This window comes from Stigmatopora nigra, chromosome 4, assembly GCF_051989575.1.
Source record: "Stigmatopora nigra isolate UIUO_SnigA chromosome 4, RoL_Snig_1.1, whole genome shotgun sequence".
NCBI classification, from domain to species: domain Eukaryota; kingdom Metazoa; phylum Chordata; class Actinopteri; order Syngnathiformes; family Syngnathidae; genus Stigmatopora; species Stigmatopora nigra.
The window spans coordinates 15,940,688-15,960,410 of NC_135511.1; the positions used below are offsets into that span (position 1 = coordinate 15,940,688).

Genomic DNA, 19,723 nt, shown 5'->3' on the forward strand with positions numbered 1-19,723 from the left:
TGACTTACATTTTGATGTTGTCATGGTACTGCTTGGTATCAGAAGGCTGATTGTACAACGGCTGAAAGAAATGAGAACATTTTCACAGTACTATTCAATTCTTTACTAGCATGGAAACAGAAGAATACGTACATCAGAATGGATGTACTGCCTTGTGACAGATAAATGTGTGACTTGAATAATTGCAAACAGTTCTTAAAATAGTCAATGGAGACGCCGCTCTAATTAATAGACATAACCTAGTTAATATGCTACTTAACCATGGATGGCTAAATTCACCATGTAAACGGATGAATGTTGACTTTTGACAATAAACCCACCCTAAATAATCAATAACAAAATATAAATAAAAAAAAACATTGCCTTTCTATTTTTAAAACACATCCCTAGAAAACATCTCCAGATTTTTCCGATCTTTGGTTTTCTTTAGCAACACTTTTACCGCAACCGAAGCAGTTCAATTTTGACAAATAAACCCAATAATGAATAATATAACAGAACTCACCAATTCCACCCTAGGTCCAAGTCCTTCCAGTATCCTATGAGCCTCTTCTGCCTTTTTCTGGGAAAAAATAAAAAGAACACAACCAGAAGTACTAGATTAGCCGGCTGCCTGCACCTCAGTCATCACCATGACAACACAGTGAGCACACTCACTTGAACGCTTAGACTCCAATGGAGCCAGCTGGATGAAGAGATGGATACATTGACTATTATTAGAGCTTTTAGCCCATCACTTTTTCTAACATAGAAGCAACAAAAAAACAAAAAAAAACACTTTTCCTAAGTATATAAGCATATAAAAGATAGTGTAAGTCAAAAACCCAAGCCAATTCAGTATGCTTTAAATGGGCTTTTGTTATTTTTCATAGAAAAACATCTAATAAATGACTTACATACATAGCGACAATTAAAAACATGCATTGTAGCCTCTGTCAAGCTACAGTTAGAAGCCAAGCATGTTTTTTTTTGTCATTATCGCTTTGCTGTATGAATCCTAGTGACACATAATGGGGGAGTGAAGTTGACCCAGCAATTATCTCCTTCAGAGGTAGCAGCAAAGGCAGCATGACACTTAATATGTGAAAGGATAAAAGGTAAGGCCACCAGTGCAAAAAGGTTAACATGCACTTTGCTGTTTTTAAACCTTTTATTCCTCCTGTCTGTGAGGATTGTAGATGTCACAGTATTGTATTTGTCTAATTGTTGAATTAAATGTTGATCTATTTTATTTCAACACAAGAACTACCGTATTTTCACGACTATAAGGCGCACCGCATTATAAGGCGCACCGCATTATAAGGCGCACCCTCAATGAATGACATTTTTCCATATATAAGGCGCACTGTATTAAAAGGTGCACTGTCTATTTTGGAGAAAATTTAAGACTTTTAATTGCGCCTTATAGTCGTGAAAATACAGTAATTGCTATTGACTTCCAGGTATGAAGCACTCACTACAGTCACCTCTACAGCCAGCCATTGTTGATGTTTCGGATTTTTTTTGTATAAAATCGAGCCGTGGGGAGGAGCTATATGATGGAAGATTTTGTAAACTAAGATGGCATCTGCATATTTAACAGTATTGTTTCAGTTCAGGCGTTAATGTTTTTTTAATATCAGACAGTGGTGGGTTTTCGTTTTTGGTTTTTGGTTTTCTGTTTTTTCCATATATAAGGCGCACTGGATTATAAGGCGCACTGTCTATTTTGGAGAAAATGTAATACTTTTAAGTGCGCCTTATAGTCGTGAAAATACGGTATTTTAACCATCAGTCTTTTGCAAAACATTTTTTTGCATTTATTTTTAACTATATGACATATTTCGAAAGAAAACAAACATGTTACTATAGGACGCTTGCTTAATGCTCACAGCCAAGCTGATCCTGCATTAAAAGATGCAAAGGATGAAGTATACAGACTCCATGAGAGCTATTTTAGGAGTAGAGTGAGGTAAGGTAAGGACAGACATCTGCCAGTACATATGAACATCAACATCAATCTTATCAGTTCAACTCCCACCTTCCCCACTGTCCACATCCCAAACGACTTGAGTAAAGTTGTGTGATTATTTAGCTAAAGCCATTCCACACATGCTAAATTGGAGCAATAGACGCATAATGCAAAAGCTTGCATTTATTGATTTGCAGGTGAATAAATAAATGTGGCCTTTTTCACATACCATATCTTCACGACTATAAGGCGCACTTTATTATAAGGCGCACTGTCTATTTTGGAGAAAATGTAAGACTTAAGTGCACCTTATAGTCGTCAAAATACGGCAATTGCTATTGACTTCCAGGTATGAAGCACTCACTACTTTACAGTCACCTCTAGAGCCAGCCATTGTTGATGTTTTGGATTTTTTTTGTATAAAATCTTGCGGTGGGGGAGGAGCTATATGATGGAAGATGGCATCTGCATATTTAACAGTATTGTTTCAGTTCAGGCGTTTGTGTTTTTTTTAATACCCGACAGTGGTGGTTTTTCATTTTTTGGTTTTCCTGTTTTTCCATATATAAGGCGCACTGGATTATAAGTCGCACTGTCTATTTTGGAGAAAATTTAAATGTGCCATATAGTCGTGAAAATATGGTATTTGGCCTATCAGCGACTCTAAAATGCAATGTGTTTCATTATATGATCTTTAATATTTTGTGTCAACTGGACACATTATCATGCTTTAAAACCTTTACTTCAACTGTGATGTCATAGCCTTAAGGCGAGAAAGGCTGAAAGCAACTAAAACTGCATACAAAGACATTTAGATTACGAGTGAAGGCATAAAATGCAGAGATCAAAGTGTTCCTATTTTTTCTTCTCCCGCTAATGATTACTCAGCAAAGTCCCACACTGATTAAATCCCTTATTTCCGTAGAAATGGCTAAAATATTCCCCTAATTACCATATATACACTAAACCTAAAATTACATTACATTTGCATTTAATCATTTGTCAAAGTGCACTTACAAAGAAAGTACCATTTATAATACAGCCTTCATATTTCCATAACCAATTCATTATTTATTGAAAAGAACTAAATCGAACAAAAAAAGAAGCATAAAAGATGGCCATGTTATTATACTTCATAAAGTATGCACGTAGAATTAAATTTATTCATGCATGACATTGATAGCCATAGATATTAAAGGATTTCCTAACAACCCCATTCATTCATTTTCCATACCGATAATCCTCACAAGGGTCGCAGGGTTGTTTTTGGTGTTTTACAACCCCTCTATCCTTTTTTAAATGACATTTGAATATTTCTTAATACATTCCTTTTTACTTTACTTTGTACTTTATACTTTTTACTTTAATGATGAGTATGTTAATACTTTAGTCCTATTTTTTTGTTTATGTTTCATATGTACTGTTAACAGATGCACTTTTTTATATGTATCCTATCTTGTGCTGACCCCGCCCATCTGTCAAATGTTTAAAGTCAATGTGGCCCCTGGAACCAAAAGTTTGCCCACCCCTGGCCTATGCTAACATTATTAGCTATTAGAAAGCGCTTTTTGACTCTTTAGTCATATCATTTTAGAACAGTAAGGCGTAAGAATATTACACAAGAGGGCATAAAGTTGTAGTTATACCGAATTTTCAAGTTTTACTACTTAACACACCCCAATGTTTTTCGTGTTTTACAGCATGTTTTACATGAAAAATTAGAGGGAATATTGACAAACACCTGCTCATGGCAGGTGTGATACTGGTTTGCCCATAACGAGCAATGATGATGTCACTCAAACTGGTACTCAATGCGCTCAGGGAGGTTGCCTTTCTACCCAAACCAACAAAAAATTAGAGGGAACATTGCCTGGATGTGTGAGGAAACCCACACAAGCCTGGGGAGAACATGATTCGGACTTGGGATCAAACCCTCGATCTCATAACGTTGGGCCCGACTGTCTTAACACTTTACCACCGCATTGTGATAATAATTTGGATGCAACCTTATGCGAATGGACATACACAACAGATATTGTGCAGTAAAAACAATTCATAACGTAAGCTACTGCCTTTGTTTTGTTGTAAAAAGATAATATGGGCATTTATTTCACTAACCCTGTTTTCATCGTAGATAATTTGCACCAAACTGCGGTGTTTAGCCTCGCTGGGTGGAGGGGAAATGGGCCGCTCTGGCTCGTGAGGTTTGGCTGCCTCCTCCTCCAGCTGTTGCTGTAACAAAGACACACATAAAAAATCTTTTAGGGGGAAAATAATAAATGCAATGCATTTTTGAGTCTGTTACATGAAGCTTCATCAAGAGTTCTCAAGCAAAAAAAAAACAACAACACTACAGAGCCTAATAGCAGTAATACAAACTAACTCTCCAGAGCCTTGTTAATCAAATTGTTACCTCAACAGTCAGTAAACAGAGATGCTTCACATGTGATTAGAACATAAAAAAAAGATTGAAAATGTACTGAGGCAAAAGTACACGCCGTGAAAAAAAGCATCAAAAGCATCCAGTAAAAAAATTCAACTTAAAACAAGTTGTTTTCTAATGATTTTCAGCACACGATGCATTTTGTCGTCAACTTTTCCAGCCTTTTCACACTTAATAAAGTCAAGCAAGTGCAAGAGATCATCTCCTTTCATGTTTTAGCTGTGCAAAATAATTAATTTGAGCTATTAATACCCTAAATGATCAAATCCATGCTGAAAAGCTGTATTACACAAGCTGACTGTGGGAGTGATTCAACATGGGCATTAATGTGATTTTTTTTCTCCCTTTCCCATTATTGCGTTGAATTATTTAGGTAGAGGGATTTGAATAATGAGGACTAGCTGCACTGAGATCCAGTAAAAAATAAATTAAATGTAACTAACAAGGCTATATTTTTTCCCCTTCACTTTTTTGGCGTATTTTTTAAGTAACAATTAATGTCATTTTTTTTCTCCTTCCCATTAATGCATTGAATTATTTAGGTAGGTGGATTTTAATAATGAGGACTAACTGCACTGAGATCCAGTAAAAAAATAAAAATAATAATAATAAATGTAACTCACAAGTCATATTTTTCCCCTTCACTTTTTTGTGTATTTTTAAGTAACAATTAATGTGTTTTTCCCCTTCCCATTATTGCATTGAATTATTTAGGTACAGGGATTTGAATGAGGAGGACTACTGCACTGAGATCCAGTAAAAAAATAAACAAATAAATGTAACTAACAAGGCCATATTTTTCCCCCTTCACTTTTTTTGGCATATTTGTAAGCACAACTGATTGTAACATTTAATTTGATTTTTCCCCCCCTCCCCATTATTGCGTTGAATTATTAAGGTACAGGGATTTGAATAATGAGGACTACTACACTAAGATCCAGCAAAAAAATAAAAATAAATAAATACATGTAACTAACAAGGCCATATTTTTGTCCTTCATTTTTTTGGCGTATTTATAAGCACAACCTATTGTAACAATTAATGTGAGATTTTCCCCTTCCCATTATTGTGTTGAATTATTTAGGTGCATGGATTTGAATAATGAGGACTAGCTGCACTGAGATCCAGTAAAAAAATAATAATCATAAATAAATAAATGTAACAAACAAGGCCATATTTTTTCCCCTTGACATTTTTTTGGGTATTTGTAAGCACAACTGATTGTAACAATAAATCACATATGACTCCAAGGGTAGACGGTGACATAGCGTGCAGCTCATACATGGCCACTGAGCATGAAAGGACACAAACTGCTTTGTGCCTTGAACAAGGTGTAAAATAAAACGTTGGTGCACACATTTTTTCAGCTTTCCTAAACAGCCAAAACCGTTTCTGGACTAAACATGGCAAGCAGCCAAAAGGATGACAGAGTGGAAGGGATGCAAGTACTTCAACGCTCCCAAAAAACCCTCTGCTATAATCCAACTCCTCCCCAGGGGAAAATGTTATTTATAGCGCTATGTATTTTTAACCTACTTTCCCCCTAAATAAAAAAAAAAAAGTGAAGACAAGGGTAGAAAAGGAAGGCAGCTGCCCAGAGGACAGCATGGCATTTTCTGCATGAACCAGTAAAAAGGCAAGACGATAGAAAAAATTGATTCTAGCCATGGCTAATAAAACTCTAAGTGTTTTGTTATTACAGGTGGGAAAATATGGTTAATGCAGATTTCACAAGTTGGAATTTCGTAACAAGTTGGAATGCCGTATTTTCACGAGTATAAGGCGCACCGCATTATAAGGCGCACCCTCAATGAATGGCATTTTTCCATATATAAGGCGCACTGTATTATAAGGCGCATTGTATTATAAGGCGCACTGTATTACAAGGCGCACTGTATTATAAGGCGCACTGTATTATAAGGCGCACTGTATTATAAGGCGCACTGTATTATAAGGCGCACTGTATTATAAGGCGCACTGTATTATAAGGCGCACTGTATTATAAGGCGCACTGTCTATTTTGGAGAAAATGTAAGACTTTTAAGTGCGCCTTATAGTCGTGAAAATACGGTAATTGCTATTGACTTCCAGGTATGAAGCACTCACTACATTACAGTCACCTCTAGAGCCAGCCATTGTTTATGTTTTGGATTTTTTTTTGTATACAATTTTGCAGTCGGGAGGAGCTATATGATGGAAGATTTTGTAAACTAAGATGGCATCTGCATATTTAACAGTATTGTTTCAGTTCAGGCGTTTGTGTTTTTTTAAAATATCCGACAGTGGTGGTTTTTCGTTTTTGGTTTTCTGTTTTTTTCCCATATATAAGGCGCACTGGATTATAAGGCGCACTGTCTATTTTGGAGAAGATTTAAGATTTTTAAGTGCGCCTTATAGTCGTGAAAATACGGTATTTTTATAGCTGTTAGCCCTTTAAAGGCTGCTCAATTGTGTTGACATGGCTCATTTTGACAAAAAGGGCTGAAAGCCATCATTCAATGCTAATGGCATCAACGGCACTTAAACGCGAGTATTGAAAGTCAGTCGTCCCAGTTAAGATGAATTGGACGTCGCCTAAATTGGAGTTTGGCCTAGATCATCCAAAACGGGATGGCCACAGATGTGGATTGCGGCCATCCGTCTTTACAGCAAACGATTTATCACTTGACATGAAAGCAAGCAAGCTGTATTTTAAGATTGATGCTCCAAGCACTTAAGTCTCCCATTAAAGATTCCCTGTTTATTAAAGTCAACCCAACCCTAGAAAGTATTTTTGATCAATGTTTTTTTTTAAAACCTGAAAAATATCTAAATATAAATTTTTCAACAATTGTTGATCTTATTATGGAAAACGAAGTGAACGTAATCATGTCTATTACCAACCTGTTTTTTGCGAAGCTTGCAGATCTGCTGTTCTACCATGGTGATCTCCCTATCGACCCGGTCCATATTCTGGATCAGCTCTTCCTTGGAAAAGCGGGCTGGCACCAGATCCAAATCAGGGTCCAAGTGTGCAGGGCTCACAGGGGAGATGGGTTCTAGCTTTCCCATTGAATTTCCTCGGTCCTGAAATGAAGAAAATTGTTTATTAGCCCAAAAGGCTTATTAAAAAAAACATTAACAAAAAAAATGTGTTTTAAGACCTACCGTATGCATGCATGTACATCTATGTGCTTATATATGTGCTTATATATGTGTGTATATGTGCTTATGTGTGTATGTGTATATGTGCTTGTATATATGTATGTGTACGTATATATAGGTTTAGATATATGTATTTGCATGTATATATATGTGCTTATATGTGTATGTATATATGTGCTTATATATGTATGTTTATGTATATATGTGCTGCTATAAATATATATGTTTATGTAGATATGTGCTTATATATGTATGTGTATGTATTTATGTGCTTATATATATTTATGTGTATGTATATGTATATATATATGTATATATATATGTATATATATATGTATATATATATATATATATATATATATATATATATATATATATATATATATATATATATATATATATATATATATATATATATATATATATATATATATATATATATATATATATCAGCAACACGCACATTTATTTATATATCTATTCATGTATTTATTTATTAACTTACTTATTACCTATCTATTCATGTCTAAAATGCCTTTCCTATTTCTGCATCCTCACCCTCTTGCTACTGTGACAACGAAATTTCTTCAATACGGGATGAATAAAGTTACCCAATCCAATCCAACATTCATCGAAAATAACTACAAAAAAATGAGCTTTCCTCCCTCAGTGATTATTTTTCATATGTCCCAATTTGTGGAAAAAAAATGTTAAAATGTACTTGTGTAGCACATCATTAGGTTGACTTCAATAAGTGAGTGATAGCATTTGACAGGACTGTCAAAATGACATGCATTTGCTTTGACAGGCTAATTGACATTTGAAAGCATCAGGAATACATTTTTACCATATTTGAATGTATGAATGCTGCTACTTGTAATTCAAGTTGAGGCTCTCTCTCTCTTTAAAAAATGGTGTCAGGAATGTCAGAGGAATATCGCTTCTACAGTATTGTAGTGCACCAGGGAAGTTTGAAGCTGCAGTTTCATTCCCAACCTTATAAAATGTAGGTCACATCTATTATTAATAATTATGTTTTGCAGTCTCCTTGACTGTCAAAAATCGCTACAGTTGACATATCGTACTAAAACACGGACGTTCTTTCTCTGTTTCCCGCTAGGCCAAGACGAATATTATCATGTGTTGTTTTGACGGAAAAAGCAATAATGCCTATTAAAAAGATGAAGAAAATTGGAATTGCATATCTTCGGGCATTAAAAAAGGAATTACGATCATAATCTGAAATTGATTTAATTTAAAATTGAGGGGAGGGCGTGTAATACTCTTTTTAACTGTGAAGTAACTCAAATAAAAATGGATTTGCGTTTATTTAACAGCCAAACGATGTCAGTTTGTTGCCCTTCAAAGCATAAAAATCCAGTTCTCATACACTATAATGTGGAACAGTTCATATTACCACGATTTTGGACTATATTCTCCCACGCACTTAAAGGAAAATGTGCACAGATGCGGTACAAATTCTCCCATTGACATGACATCACCATGCCAGATGCAGACTATGGGTGGACCGACCCTAAATTGTGAACCTTTTCCTGTCAAATCAAACCTTCTGTGAATTCTCTTGTCGACTAAAACACTTTTCCTATCAAGCATTCCCCCCGGTTATATTTTATATGGTTATTTTTACAGAGTTTACCGACCTTGGCGAGGTCCTCGGGTCCTCCGAGAGGTAACTGCGACCGATGGGATGAAGGTCTCATCAGAGAATCTGGTCCCACTTCTAAACGAGGCCGTTTGATTTCTCCAAAATCCAACTCTGGATGACCGCTCGGCTCCGGTAAGTAGATGTGCTCGTAGCGGATGTGCTGCTCTTGTCCCCTGTGAGGCAAGGATTGTGTCAAATAAAAGTGTCTGTCCGAGTAATTTAAGGCAAAGTAAACATAGGGGAAATCTCCCTATTCTTGAAAATAGCATCATAAAAGTTGAAGGAACCAAAAAACAGCAGGTAAAAATGCTATATATTTGCCATAAAGGCATTGTAGGCATTGGGTGAGAATACAGACACAGAAAAAGACATTTTAGACATAGGGAATAAATAGTAAATAGATAAATAAATAAGTGTATCATAAAATAGAGGAAAGACATTATTTAATCATGATGAAAATCTCATATACCGTATTTTCACGACTATAAGGCGCGCCCTCAATGGATGACATTTTTTCCATATATAAGGCGCACTGTATTATAAGGCGCACTGTCGATTTTGGAGAAAATTTAAGACTTTTAAGTGCACCTTATAGTCGTGAAAATACGGTAATTGCAATTGACTTCCAGGTATGAAGTACAGTCACCTCTAGAGCCAGCAAGTGTTGAGGTTTTGGATTTTTTTGTATAAAATCTTGCATTGGGGGAGGAGCTATATGACAGAAGATTTTGTAAACTAAGATGGCATCTGCATATTTAACAGTATTGTTTCAGTTTAGGCGTTTGTGTTTTTTTTAATGTCCAACAGTGGTGGTTTTTCGTTTTTGGTTTTCTGTTTTTTCCATATATAAGGCGCACTGGATTATAAGGCGCACTGTCTAATTTGGAGAAAATTTAAGACTTTTAAGTGCGCCTTATAGTGGTGAAAATACGGTAATTGCTATTGACTTCCAGGTATGAAGCACTCACTACTTTACAGTCACCTCTAGAGCCAGCTGTTGTTGATGTTTGGGATTTTTTTGTAAAAAATCTTGCAGTGGGGGAGGAGCTATATCATGGAAGATTTTGTAAACTAAGATGGCATATTTAACAGTGTTGTTTCATTTCAGGCGTTTGTGTTTTTTTTAATATCCGACAGTGGTTGTGTTTGGTTTTTAGTTTTCTTTTTTTCCATATATAAGGCGCACTGTATTATAAGGCGCACTGTCTATTTTGGAGAAAATTTAAGACTTTTAAGTGCGCCTTATAGTTGCGAAAATACGGTAATCATGTTAACCAGAGCCTTCTACGAAAAAAGAAAAAGCTGGCAAAAGTTCTAGTGGCATAGACAGATGTTGGAATTGAACCCAACTCTACATTGACTGGCATTCTTTCTCCAACTTCATAGATGGCTGCCACTTACATAATCACATCAAGTTGAAACCCCTCCCTTCTATCTCCCTATTTTATTTCCTCCTCTCGTGAGCGTGCAGAATAATCTGATCCCCGGGGAGGATTTGTCTGGAGGATGAGAGAACGAGATGTGCATAAATAAGGGTGGGGGAGGAAAGAAGGGGGAAAGAAAAAAAATAACAGAAACACCGACACCTAACAACCAGCTCCGTCCATTCGATTGTTGTCGACTGGGCTCCGATTACAGCGAGAATAGAGATTATGTGTGCTGATAGTAGCGTGTTACTGTGAAAGCATGTCAATGTTTGTCTGGAAATCTCCAAAAGGGTAACATCTGTACATCTTACAAAGAGTCTCCACTCCCAATCAAAGAAAACTAAGTGGTGCATATTCGAAAATAAATGAATACAAATAAGCCCTGAATGTAAATTATACATGCTTGTATATGCATTTGATTATTGTGTTAGCAAGAGATGTTGCATGTTAATACAACAGGCGCTACACTCGAGCATGATTGGATATGAATTATGAGACATGTTATGGTCGGAATTGTTAAGCGAATGGTGAAATATTGTAATTTATGGAGTGATATTATCCGTAAAAAACAGGGGTATGGGAAAGGTTTAAGTTTGGGAGAATGAACTGATCTTTCATAAGGTGTTATAATGGAGAAGTTGTATTGTTACATAGGACAGGTGTCAAAGTGGCGGCCCGAGGGCCAAATCTGGCCCGCTGCATCATTTTGTGTGGCCCGGGAAAGTCAATCATGAGTATTGACTTTCTGTTTTAGGATCAAATTCAAATGCAGAGTATATATGTATATTAAATTTCCTGATTTTCCCCTTTTAAATCAATAATTGTAATTTTTTATCATTTTTTTCTGTTTTCAGTTCAAAAATCAGTTTGTAAAATCTAAAAATTTATTGAAAAAAGCTAAAATAAATATTGTTTTAGATCTATGAAAAACGGAAAATTCAGAGCTTTTAATCCAGTTCTTTTAATCCATTTATATAAAAAGAAAATCTAATAATTATTATATCTAAAATGGTCCGCCAACAAACCCGAGTCTGACACCCTTAATGTAGAGGGGTTAAAAAAACACAAGAAGGCTAATTAAAAAAGATCTATTTTGTGAATAAGCAACTCCGCCAATGCCAAACCACGAAGGGATCCGCTGTATTTTATTGGGTTAGTAAATATAATCCATAATTTCTATATGTTTTAGAAAGTGATTAGGATTAATTGAACATGGTGGGTTTACCTCTCATTTCCAGGTTGGAACTCAGAAAGCAACGAGGGTCGACGGCGATGAGGCTGAGCCAGATGCGAGCTGTAGTCTCTGGCATGATGGGAGTGGTAGTCCATCATTCCAACTTCCTATGGAAGATAATACAAAAAAAACGTATAAACATTAATCGCTACATGAATAAAGCAGACACAAATCACCATGCACCAAATTTGGTAAGAACCAGTCACCAGGATCATAGTAAGAATTACAACATCATACTGATTAAATCAGAGAATCGAAATAGCAGTTAAAAAAAAAATAATAATAAAAAATTCCAAGGACAAAGATGAAAATCCATTGAGGCAAGATCAGTACTTTGCTGTCAGAATACAAACTTTCTACAGAACACAGCCTAAAGCAACAAAACATTCAAGCCCACCTACAACAATACTATAACACTATCTAATTATAGCTCTAACAGTAACATATGCACATAAAACATCATTTAATAGTGAAACTGGAAGGGAAAAAAATGACTTTACAACCTTGACTTAGTTTTGCATTTGGTAAAATCTAATTGGGCTGATGTAAATTTGAATATTACTTTAATAAGGCATCAGTGTTGGTTGGCCTTGAGAAGCAACGAGTCACAGTCATCGGCATGAAAAATAATATTCGGCAATATCCAGACCTCGTTACTCATCAACATTCTTCCGAAGGAGAAAACAATTTGGAGATTAACGACGGGGAGAACTTTGTAAAGATACAATTAATCTCCAGCCATGTAAAAGCACAAACAGAAGAAGAAACATCAGGGATGATGACGGTGCCACTGATATCTAGGACATAATCTTGATAATTAGGATTTGTGTATAGAAACAATCCTCTTCACAATGACAATGCCAAACTTCAAACCACTAATGAGGAACTGGAGAGTGAGAGGGGATCTTTCTAAAGAAAATCACAAGTGAAATTGGCTGGAGGCAGTCACTGTCAAACAGGTCAGCTTGATGACTGCTACCTTGTGGACTTTCCTGTTTGTGGCTCCAGTTTTTTTTAACTAGGTCTACAATGTCTTGTGTGGGTGCTCCGACGTTTGGTCGCCGGTCTTTTGGTCGCCGGTCTTTTTGGTCGCCGGTCTTTTTGGTCGCCGGTCTTTTTGGTCGCCGGTCCTTTTGGTCGCCGGTCCTTTTGGTCGCCGGTCTTTTTGGTCGCCGGTCTTTTTGGTCACCGGTCAAATGGTGACAGAGTTTACTGTTGAAACCAGCTCTCAAGATTATATTCACGAGAGAGAGTTTAATATCTAAGAGAGAGAGTTTAATATCTAAGTACTGTTTAATATCCAAGTATATTTAGGTATCAAACTCTCATGAATATAATTTCGAGAGCTGGTTTCAACAGTACTTGGATATTACACAGTACTTGGATATTAAACAGTACTTGGATGTTAAACAGTACTTGGATGTTAAACAGTACTTGGATGTTAAACAGTACTTGGATGTTAAACAGTACTTGGATGTTAAACAGTCCTTGGATATTGAACAGTCCTTGGATATTGAACAGTCCTTGGATATTAAACAGTCCTTGGATATTAAACAGTCCTTGGATATTAAACAGTCCTTGGATATTAAAGAGTCCTTAGATATTAAACAGTACTTGGATATTAAACAGTACTTGGATATTAAACAGTACTTGGATATTAAACATTTCCTAGATATTAAACAGCACTTGGATATTAAACAGTACTTGGATATTAAACAGTACTTGGATGTTAAACAGTACTTGGATGTTAAACAATACTTAGATATTAAACAATACTTAGATATTAAACTCTCTCTCATGAGTATAATTTTGAGAGCTGGTTTCAACAGTAAACTCTCTGTCACCATCCGACCGGCGACCAAAAGGGACCAAACTTTAATTTAGCTTTAAATTGTGGATCTTACCGTGTGTGCCCTCTGGAGTTGCAAAGGTAAGGTGGCTGGGTTTGGCAGGTGCCGCGTGTCCATCGTCCTCCGGCCTGGTGGCACAGACTGGGGATGAGAGGACATCCTGGCACGGCCTCTTCCTCTACAGGCAGGAAGTTGCTGTGGTTTCCAAGCAGATGGGTTGTCTGTGCATGATGCTTTGCTTCCTTAATCCAGCACCCTGCATGTGAATATAGAAAAGGGAAGAGCAATTTAATACAAATACGTACATTAAACTTATAATTACTACAGAACAAATGACATATTATCAGTGTATGTTGCCTAGAACATCGCTATAGCTTTAATTGTGCTGGGGAGCTAGCAAAAATACTGTCCCAAATTGATAGCCATCTTGATTAATCCTTTTTATGTCAGCCTGTTTCTGGAAAATGAATGTCCATCTTTTAGATGTAGGGGAATATAAATATAGAGGATACAAATAGATCATGCTAAATTATTTTCCATTGGTCCCACAAGAATTCGGGGTGTAGACATGGCTAGAATTTGTGTAATGGATAGACAGAGTACACAAATAAAAATGCCCAAAAAGGATAAGTGGTGTTAGAGGAAAATGAGACTTATTGGGAGTTATTCTTAACATTTTCAATCCATTGTTTTTCCTATAGTAACTGTAGATCTGGCTTCCCAATAACGTTTCAACAGAATTCACACAACAAATCATATCCAAGTCAAACACAGAACACAATGACATTACCCAGTTTGGGAAGCCTTTGACTTTAAAAGTACACTCTGTCAGCTATAAAATATCGGAAGGGAAATATTTTCCTTTTCACCTTTCAAACAACACAAACGAGGTGATGATTCGCACGACACTAATATCACACTACGTTATTACATTTTTAGATTACGAGCATGAGATGTTAGTTTGAGTAAATCTGGCAGCATTTTAAGACACAAAGATTCCACCGACATTCCCCTGAGAAAAAAACAAAGTACAGCAGACACAGAAGCTGCTAAGGACCAGTAGAAAAAAACTGAATCAAGACAAGGGGAACAGAACAATGAAAGGAGCTTTGACATAGACTCTGAGGCAAATGGGGCCTTACAGATGAGAGGCTAAACACATGGACTGGAACTACTACAAACACCCACGGGCAAGCTACTGGCTCGTAGCCAACTGCGGAGATGAACTCAATCACCTCACTCTCTCACTCTAGTATGCTTTACGTAGCCACTTTTTGGAGCTTTCCACAGATTGAAGTGGGCTTCGGCATCCAGTAGTCAATACCTCATTACAAGTATACTGTCCGTCTTCACACTGAATTGTGAAATGGCTGAAGAAATCCTCATATGGAAGGATTTTAGGCTTTGTTTAGCTCCTTTTTTTGTTTTAAGAACCTAAATGTTCGCTATCAACATTGTAGTCATACATTTTTAAATGATTTTCAATGTTAATTCTATCAAAAATCTGTTTATGATTGAAATATAAGACAAAATTCCATCTAAAAGTCTTATCATTATCATTTTATTATTTGGATCTGTGCTGGGATTTTGTCCCTTGAAAAAATTACATTGAATGGCTTTGAGGCTTAGATAATGTGATGTAATATCTATGTAACTCTATGTATTATAATTTGGCAAATAAAACTGATGAAATGTTGGTTTATGTACAGTGGGATGACTTAACGCGTGAGAATATTGCAAAAGTTTAATAACAAGTGTGTTGTATGTTCTACTGCTGATTATTAAAGAAAGAAGTTAAATATTTTATTAGCTAGGTTTGATGTTTAAATGAAGAACTTGTTCTGTGGGTTTGAAAATAACAGTCGAAATTGAGTGAAATGGTATTGAAGGGTTTGTATGTATGAAATTAAGATTAAGATTAAGATTGGTTAAGGTTAAGATTGAGGTAACTGTGGGTGGGATTAATTCACTTAACATCTTAATGATTAATGCTTATTTTCAGTCTTGTGATTTTAGTCATATAGTGATTTTCCATGTGTGTTAAGTCCAGCAAATGTAAATATGGTATTATTTTGAATCATATCAATATTCGGTTGAATATGATTAGGATTGACTGGTCTCCATCGCCAGACGTAGTTTTTCCAACAGTACGTCAATATCATCCAAAACAACATAGTTTCACGACTATAAGGCACACTTAAGTCTTAAATATTCTCCAAAATAGACAGGGCGGCTTATATTCCAGTGCGCCTTATATTCCAGTGCGCCTTACATTCCAGTGCGCCTTACATTCCAGTGCACCTTACATTCCAGTGCGCCTTATATTCCAGGACACCTTATATTCCAGTGCACCTTATATTCCAGTGCGCCTTATATTCCAGTGCGCCTTATATGCCAGTGCACCTTATATCCCAGTGCGCCTTATATTCCAGTGCACCTTATATATGGAAAAAAATCAAAAATCAAGGGTGCGCCTTATAATGTGGTGCGCTTTAGAGTTCTGAAAATACGGTAACTCGCTATAGCCTTGGAAGAATTTCACAAAAACAAACTACATTAATAATTTGAGCGAAACTTCTACATTAGCATAAACACATTGTTGGGTGAGTAAACTGCAATACCCCAAAAACAAAAGAAACTAGCTACCCAGACCTCCACATTTTCCCCCGGAATATCGTTACAATATAACCAAATAACTGGCACATAAGGTCATTTGTAAAAGAGTGGTGCACAAAATGAGACGCCTATTTTGACACGTCTGAACCCCTTAAGACACGGTGTGAAAACATGCTGACGGTTGAGGTCTGAAATGATGCTAGCGTCTCTCCCGAGTATTGGCAGTGTTATGAAAGCCCACTTGCAATTCACTTCCCATGACAAGTAGCAGGAAATAAAACTGTGGGATGCACTTGTCTTCTGGAGCTGACCTACATCCCCCCCCCCCCATTCATGCTACTTAATTATTCAGGAGCTTTGAAATGTTCTTCTGTGTGGGGAAGGAAGGAAGCATGCAACCTGAGTGGAAGCTCTGTTTGCCCCCTCATAACTTAGTCTATTTTAGTATATGACGTTATTAGTGTGTATTATGGGATTGAAGAGGGTTCAAGTGCCTAAAAGTAATGTCATTCATCAGGATTATTGTTTAAAACACTTGGTATAACACAGTCAATTTGTTGTGTTGACATTTGCAAAATATGGAGTGCACCCAAAATAAATGTGAATCACTACATAAGTGTTAAGCCAAAGAATTTGGGACATGGAAATAAACAATGATTAAGAAATGTTCTATATTAAAGGTTAGACATTACTCAACAGGCTGTCATTGGATGTTATTGTGTATTTTTTCATATTCAGTTTTGAGAAAAACATCTGGACCAAATTCAATTGCTATTGTTAACTATCAATGCATTTAATGACCATTTTAGATATAATATTTAGATTTTTTTTTTATAAATGGATTAAATGAACTGGATTAAAGGCCATGAATATTCAGTTTTTATAGATCTAAAACAATGTTTATTTCACCTTTTTTATATATATTTTTAGATTTTATAATATGATTTTTGAACTAAAAACACAGGAAAAAATGATTAAAAAATGACAATTATTGATTTAAAAGGGGGAAAATGTGGAAATTTATTATACATCTATACTCTTCATAATAGATCTAAAAAAAAGGTAATTTTAGCCGTTTCATATATATTTATAAATTTGACAAAATGATTTTTTAACTATAAACACAGAAAAATTTATTACAAAATTACAATTATTGATTTAAAAGGGGGAGAAAATCTGGAAATTTAATATACACTCTTAAATTATATTTAAAAAATTGGTTATTTTAGCTTTTTTCATATATATTTCTAAATTTTACAATATGATTTTTGAACTAAAAACACCGACGAATTGATGAAATTACTGATTTAAAATGGGAAAAAATCTGGAAATTTAATATACATCTATACTTCATTTTAATTTGATCCTAAAACAGAAAAACGCCACTCATAATTTACTTTCCCGGGCCGCACAAAATGATGCAGCTGGCCAGATTTGGCCCCGAGCCGCCACTTTGACACACATGGACTCAAGTGGCTCGAGTCTCAAGCGCGACGGGCAAACGTACCAACCTCATTTTCATTTACTACACAATTAATTGACTTATTGCATACTGCGACAGGCTGACATGCCACAAACATTTTCCACAACAAGGTCATCAACCCTGAGGTGTACGTCCCGGACTGCCCCTGAACAGACGGACGGACGACATCCACATTACGACAAACAACCCATGCTGTAAAACACGTACTCTAAGCAGAAAGGTCCGGCTAATCAGAAGAGATAAACATACTGTACTACAAGCGCGACCCACAACTGGGGCTTAGGCAAAAAACAACAACAACAGCAACAGTAACGTCCTATAACATTCTGTCATCTGTAGTTGCGCAACAGAGTCAAGTGAATCACTTACCACAGAGCCATTTCTAATCCCTGCTAATGCGCTGTCTGCCTCTCCTAAAAAGGGGTGACTGGTCTTAACTGCGGCTAAAATTCACACACCAGAATATCACAATAGAAAGCTTTGTGTGGAAAATAAATAAATAAATAACAATCATCTGGGACTCACGTAACAGTTTAATCTTGGTGAAATATTTTAACCCGCTCTCCTTTACTATTTTTAGTTGATTATTTCCAAGGGCTATATAGGATTTGCCCTATTGGATACAGTATGTGTCACCTAATCCATCAAACTGTAGACTAAGAATCACCAAGATGGTGTCTATGATGATAAAATAGTCCACAAGGAGCATGTGAGTGGTGTAAAAATAGCTCTAGTGATTGGACAATGGACATTGTCATTTGGTAGGATTATATGAAAATGAAAACAGATTGATTAAAAAAATAGTGTTGTGCAGATAGTTTTTTGTCTAAAAAAATTGGATCTGATCAATCAAAGACATAACAATAATATGTTGCAAAATATAAATACAGTAATCCCTCGATTATCGCAGTTAATGTGGACCAGACAAGGCCGCGATAAACGAAAAACTGCTAAGTATATATGTATATGTATATATGTATGTAGGTATGTGTATGTGTATATATATATATATATATATATATATATATATATATATATATATATATATATATATATATATATATATATATATATATACTTCCGCTTACGAGTTTTTGTGAGGATTTTCACATTTTTATGAATTTACACAAAAAATGTAATAAATTTTTTTTTTTAAAAAACCCAGAATAAAATCTGTGATGTAGTGAAACCGTGATATTCAAGGGATCACCGTGGAAACCTTTTCTTGGAACATATCTCATTAATAGTGTGTAACTATAAAACCATGTTACAGGTCAATGTGCCACTGGATAAGACAAGTTGATCAAGATTGGCAATTGGACACTTTGCACCAACCTTGGCAGCAAATACTGAGATAACATAACACGTATGCTTCCTTACCGGAGGAAATAACTACTTGTTTGTGATTGCACAGTCGGTTTTAACTGCCCTGGAGGAAATGGGATGCTCCAAGTTCCCTGAAAACTAATAGGGCCACCCACCTTTGAAGCTACATTTCACTTACATAAGCAGCTTGGTGATTTGGTTGAGCTGTCAATGAAAATGTGACAACAGATGTTTTCAAAATGAACATCACGATGACTGTTCTTCCATTGAGTAATCCTTAAATATAGGAAATGTGCTTAAACTTTGCCAAATCAGGGCCAACCAAATGTTAAGTGGGATAATGTCCAATTTAATTTAACTTTGTCTGTGAGTAGTCTGGAAAAGTCTGGCACCTGGAAGTTAGTTGGCCTTTTCTGGAACTAAACCAATGAAAATTTACATGGAGTGCATTTTTACTTGGGATATAATATGGGACAATTGTTTGTTATAATACAAACTGCAACTTCTTCACATAGATGCAGTTCAAAGGAATTTTGAGAAGTATTTGTAGGCACTTACAGAAAATAGTCAAAGGACTGTTGAT

The 19,723-nt window shown here is 35.9% G+C and overlaps 1 protein-coding gene across 1 annotated transcript in view; it reads right to left on the reverse strand.

Annotated features, from left to right (window-relative positions):
* ncor2 (nuclear receptor corepressor 2) overlaps nt 1–19,723 on the reverse strand; it is a 58,201-nt gene that overhangs the window by 35,280 nt on the left and 3,198 nt on the right. The window contains exons 2-8 of the mRNA XM_077714467.1: nt 13,770–13,971; nt 11,857–11,972; nt 9,200–9,377; nt 7,278–7,460; nt 4,070–4,183; nt 506–562; nt 9–61 (exon numbers count right to left, since the gene is read on the reverse strand). Coding sequence (XP_077570593.1) covers nt 9–61; nt 506–562; nt 4,070–4,183; nt 7,278–7,460; nt 9,200–9,377; nt 11,857–11,972; nt 13,770–13,874 — 806 coding nt within the window. The 5' untranslated portion in view covers nt 13,875–13,971. The remainder of the gene's footprint in view (nt 1–8; nt 62–505; nt 563–4,069; nt 4,184–7,277; nt 7,461–9,199; nt 9,378–11,856; nt 11,973–13,769; nt 13,972–19,723) is intronic.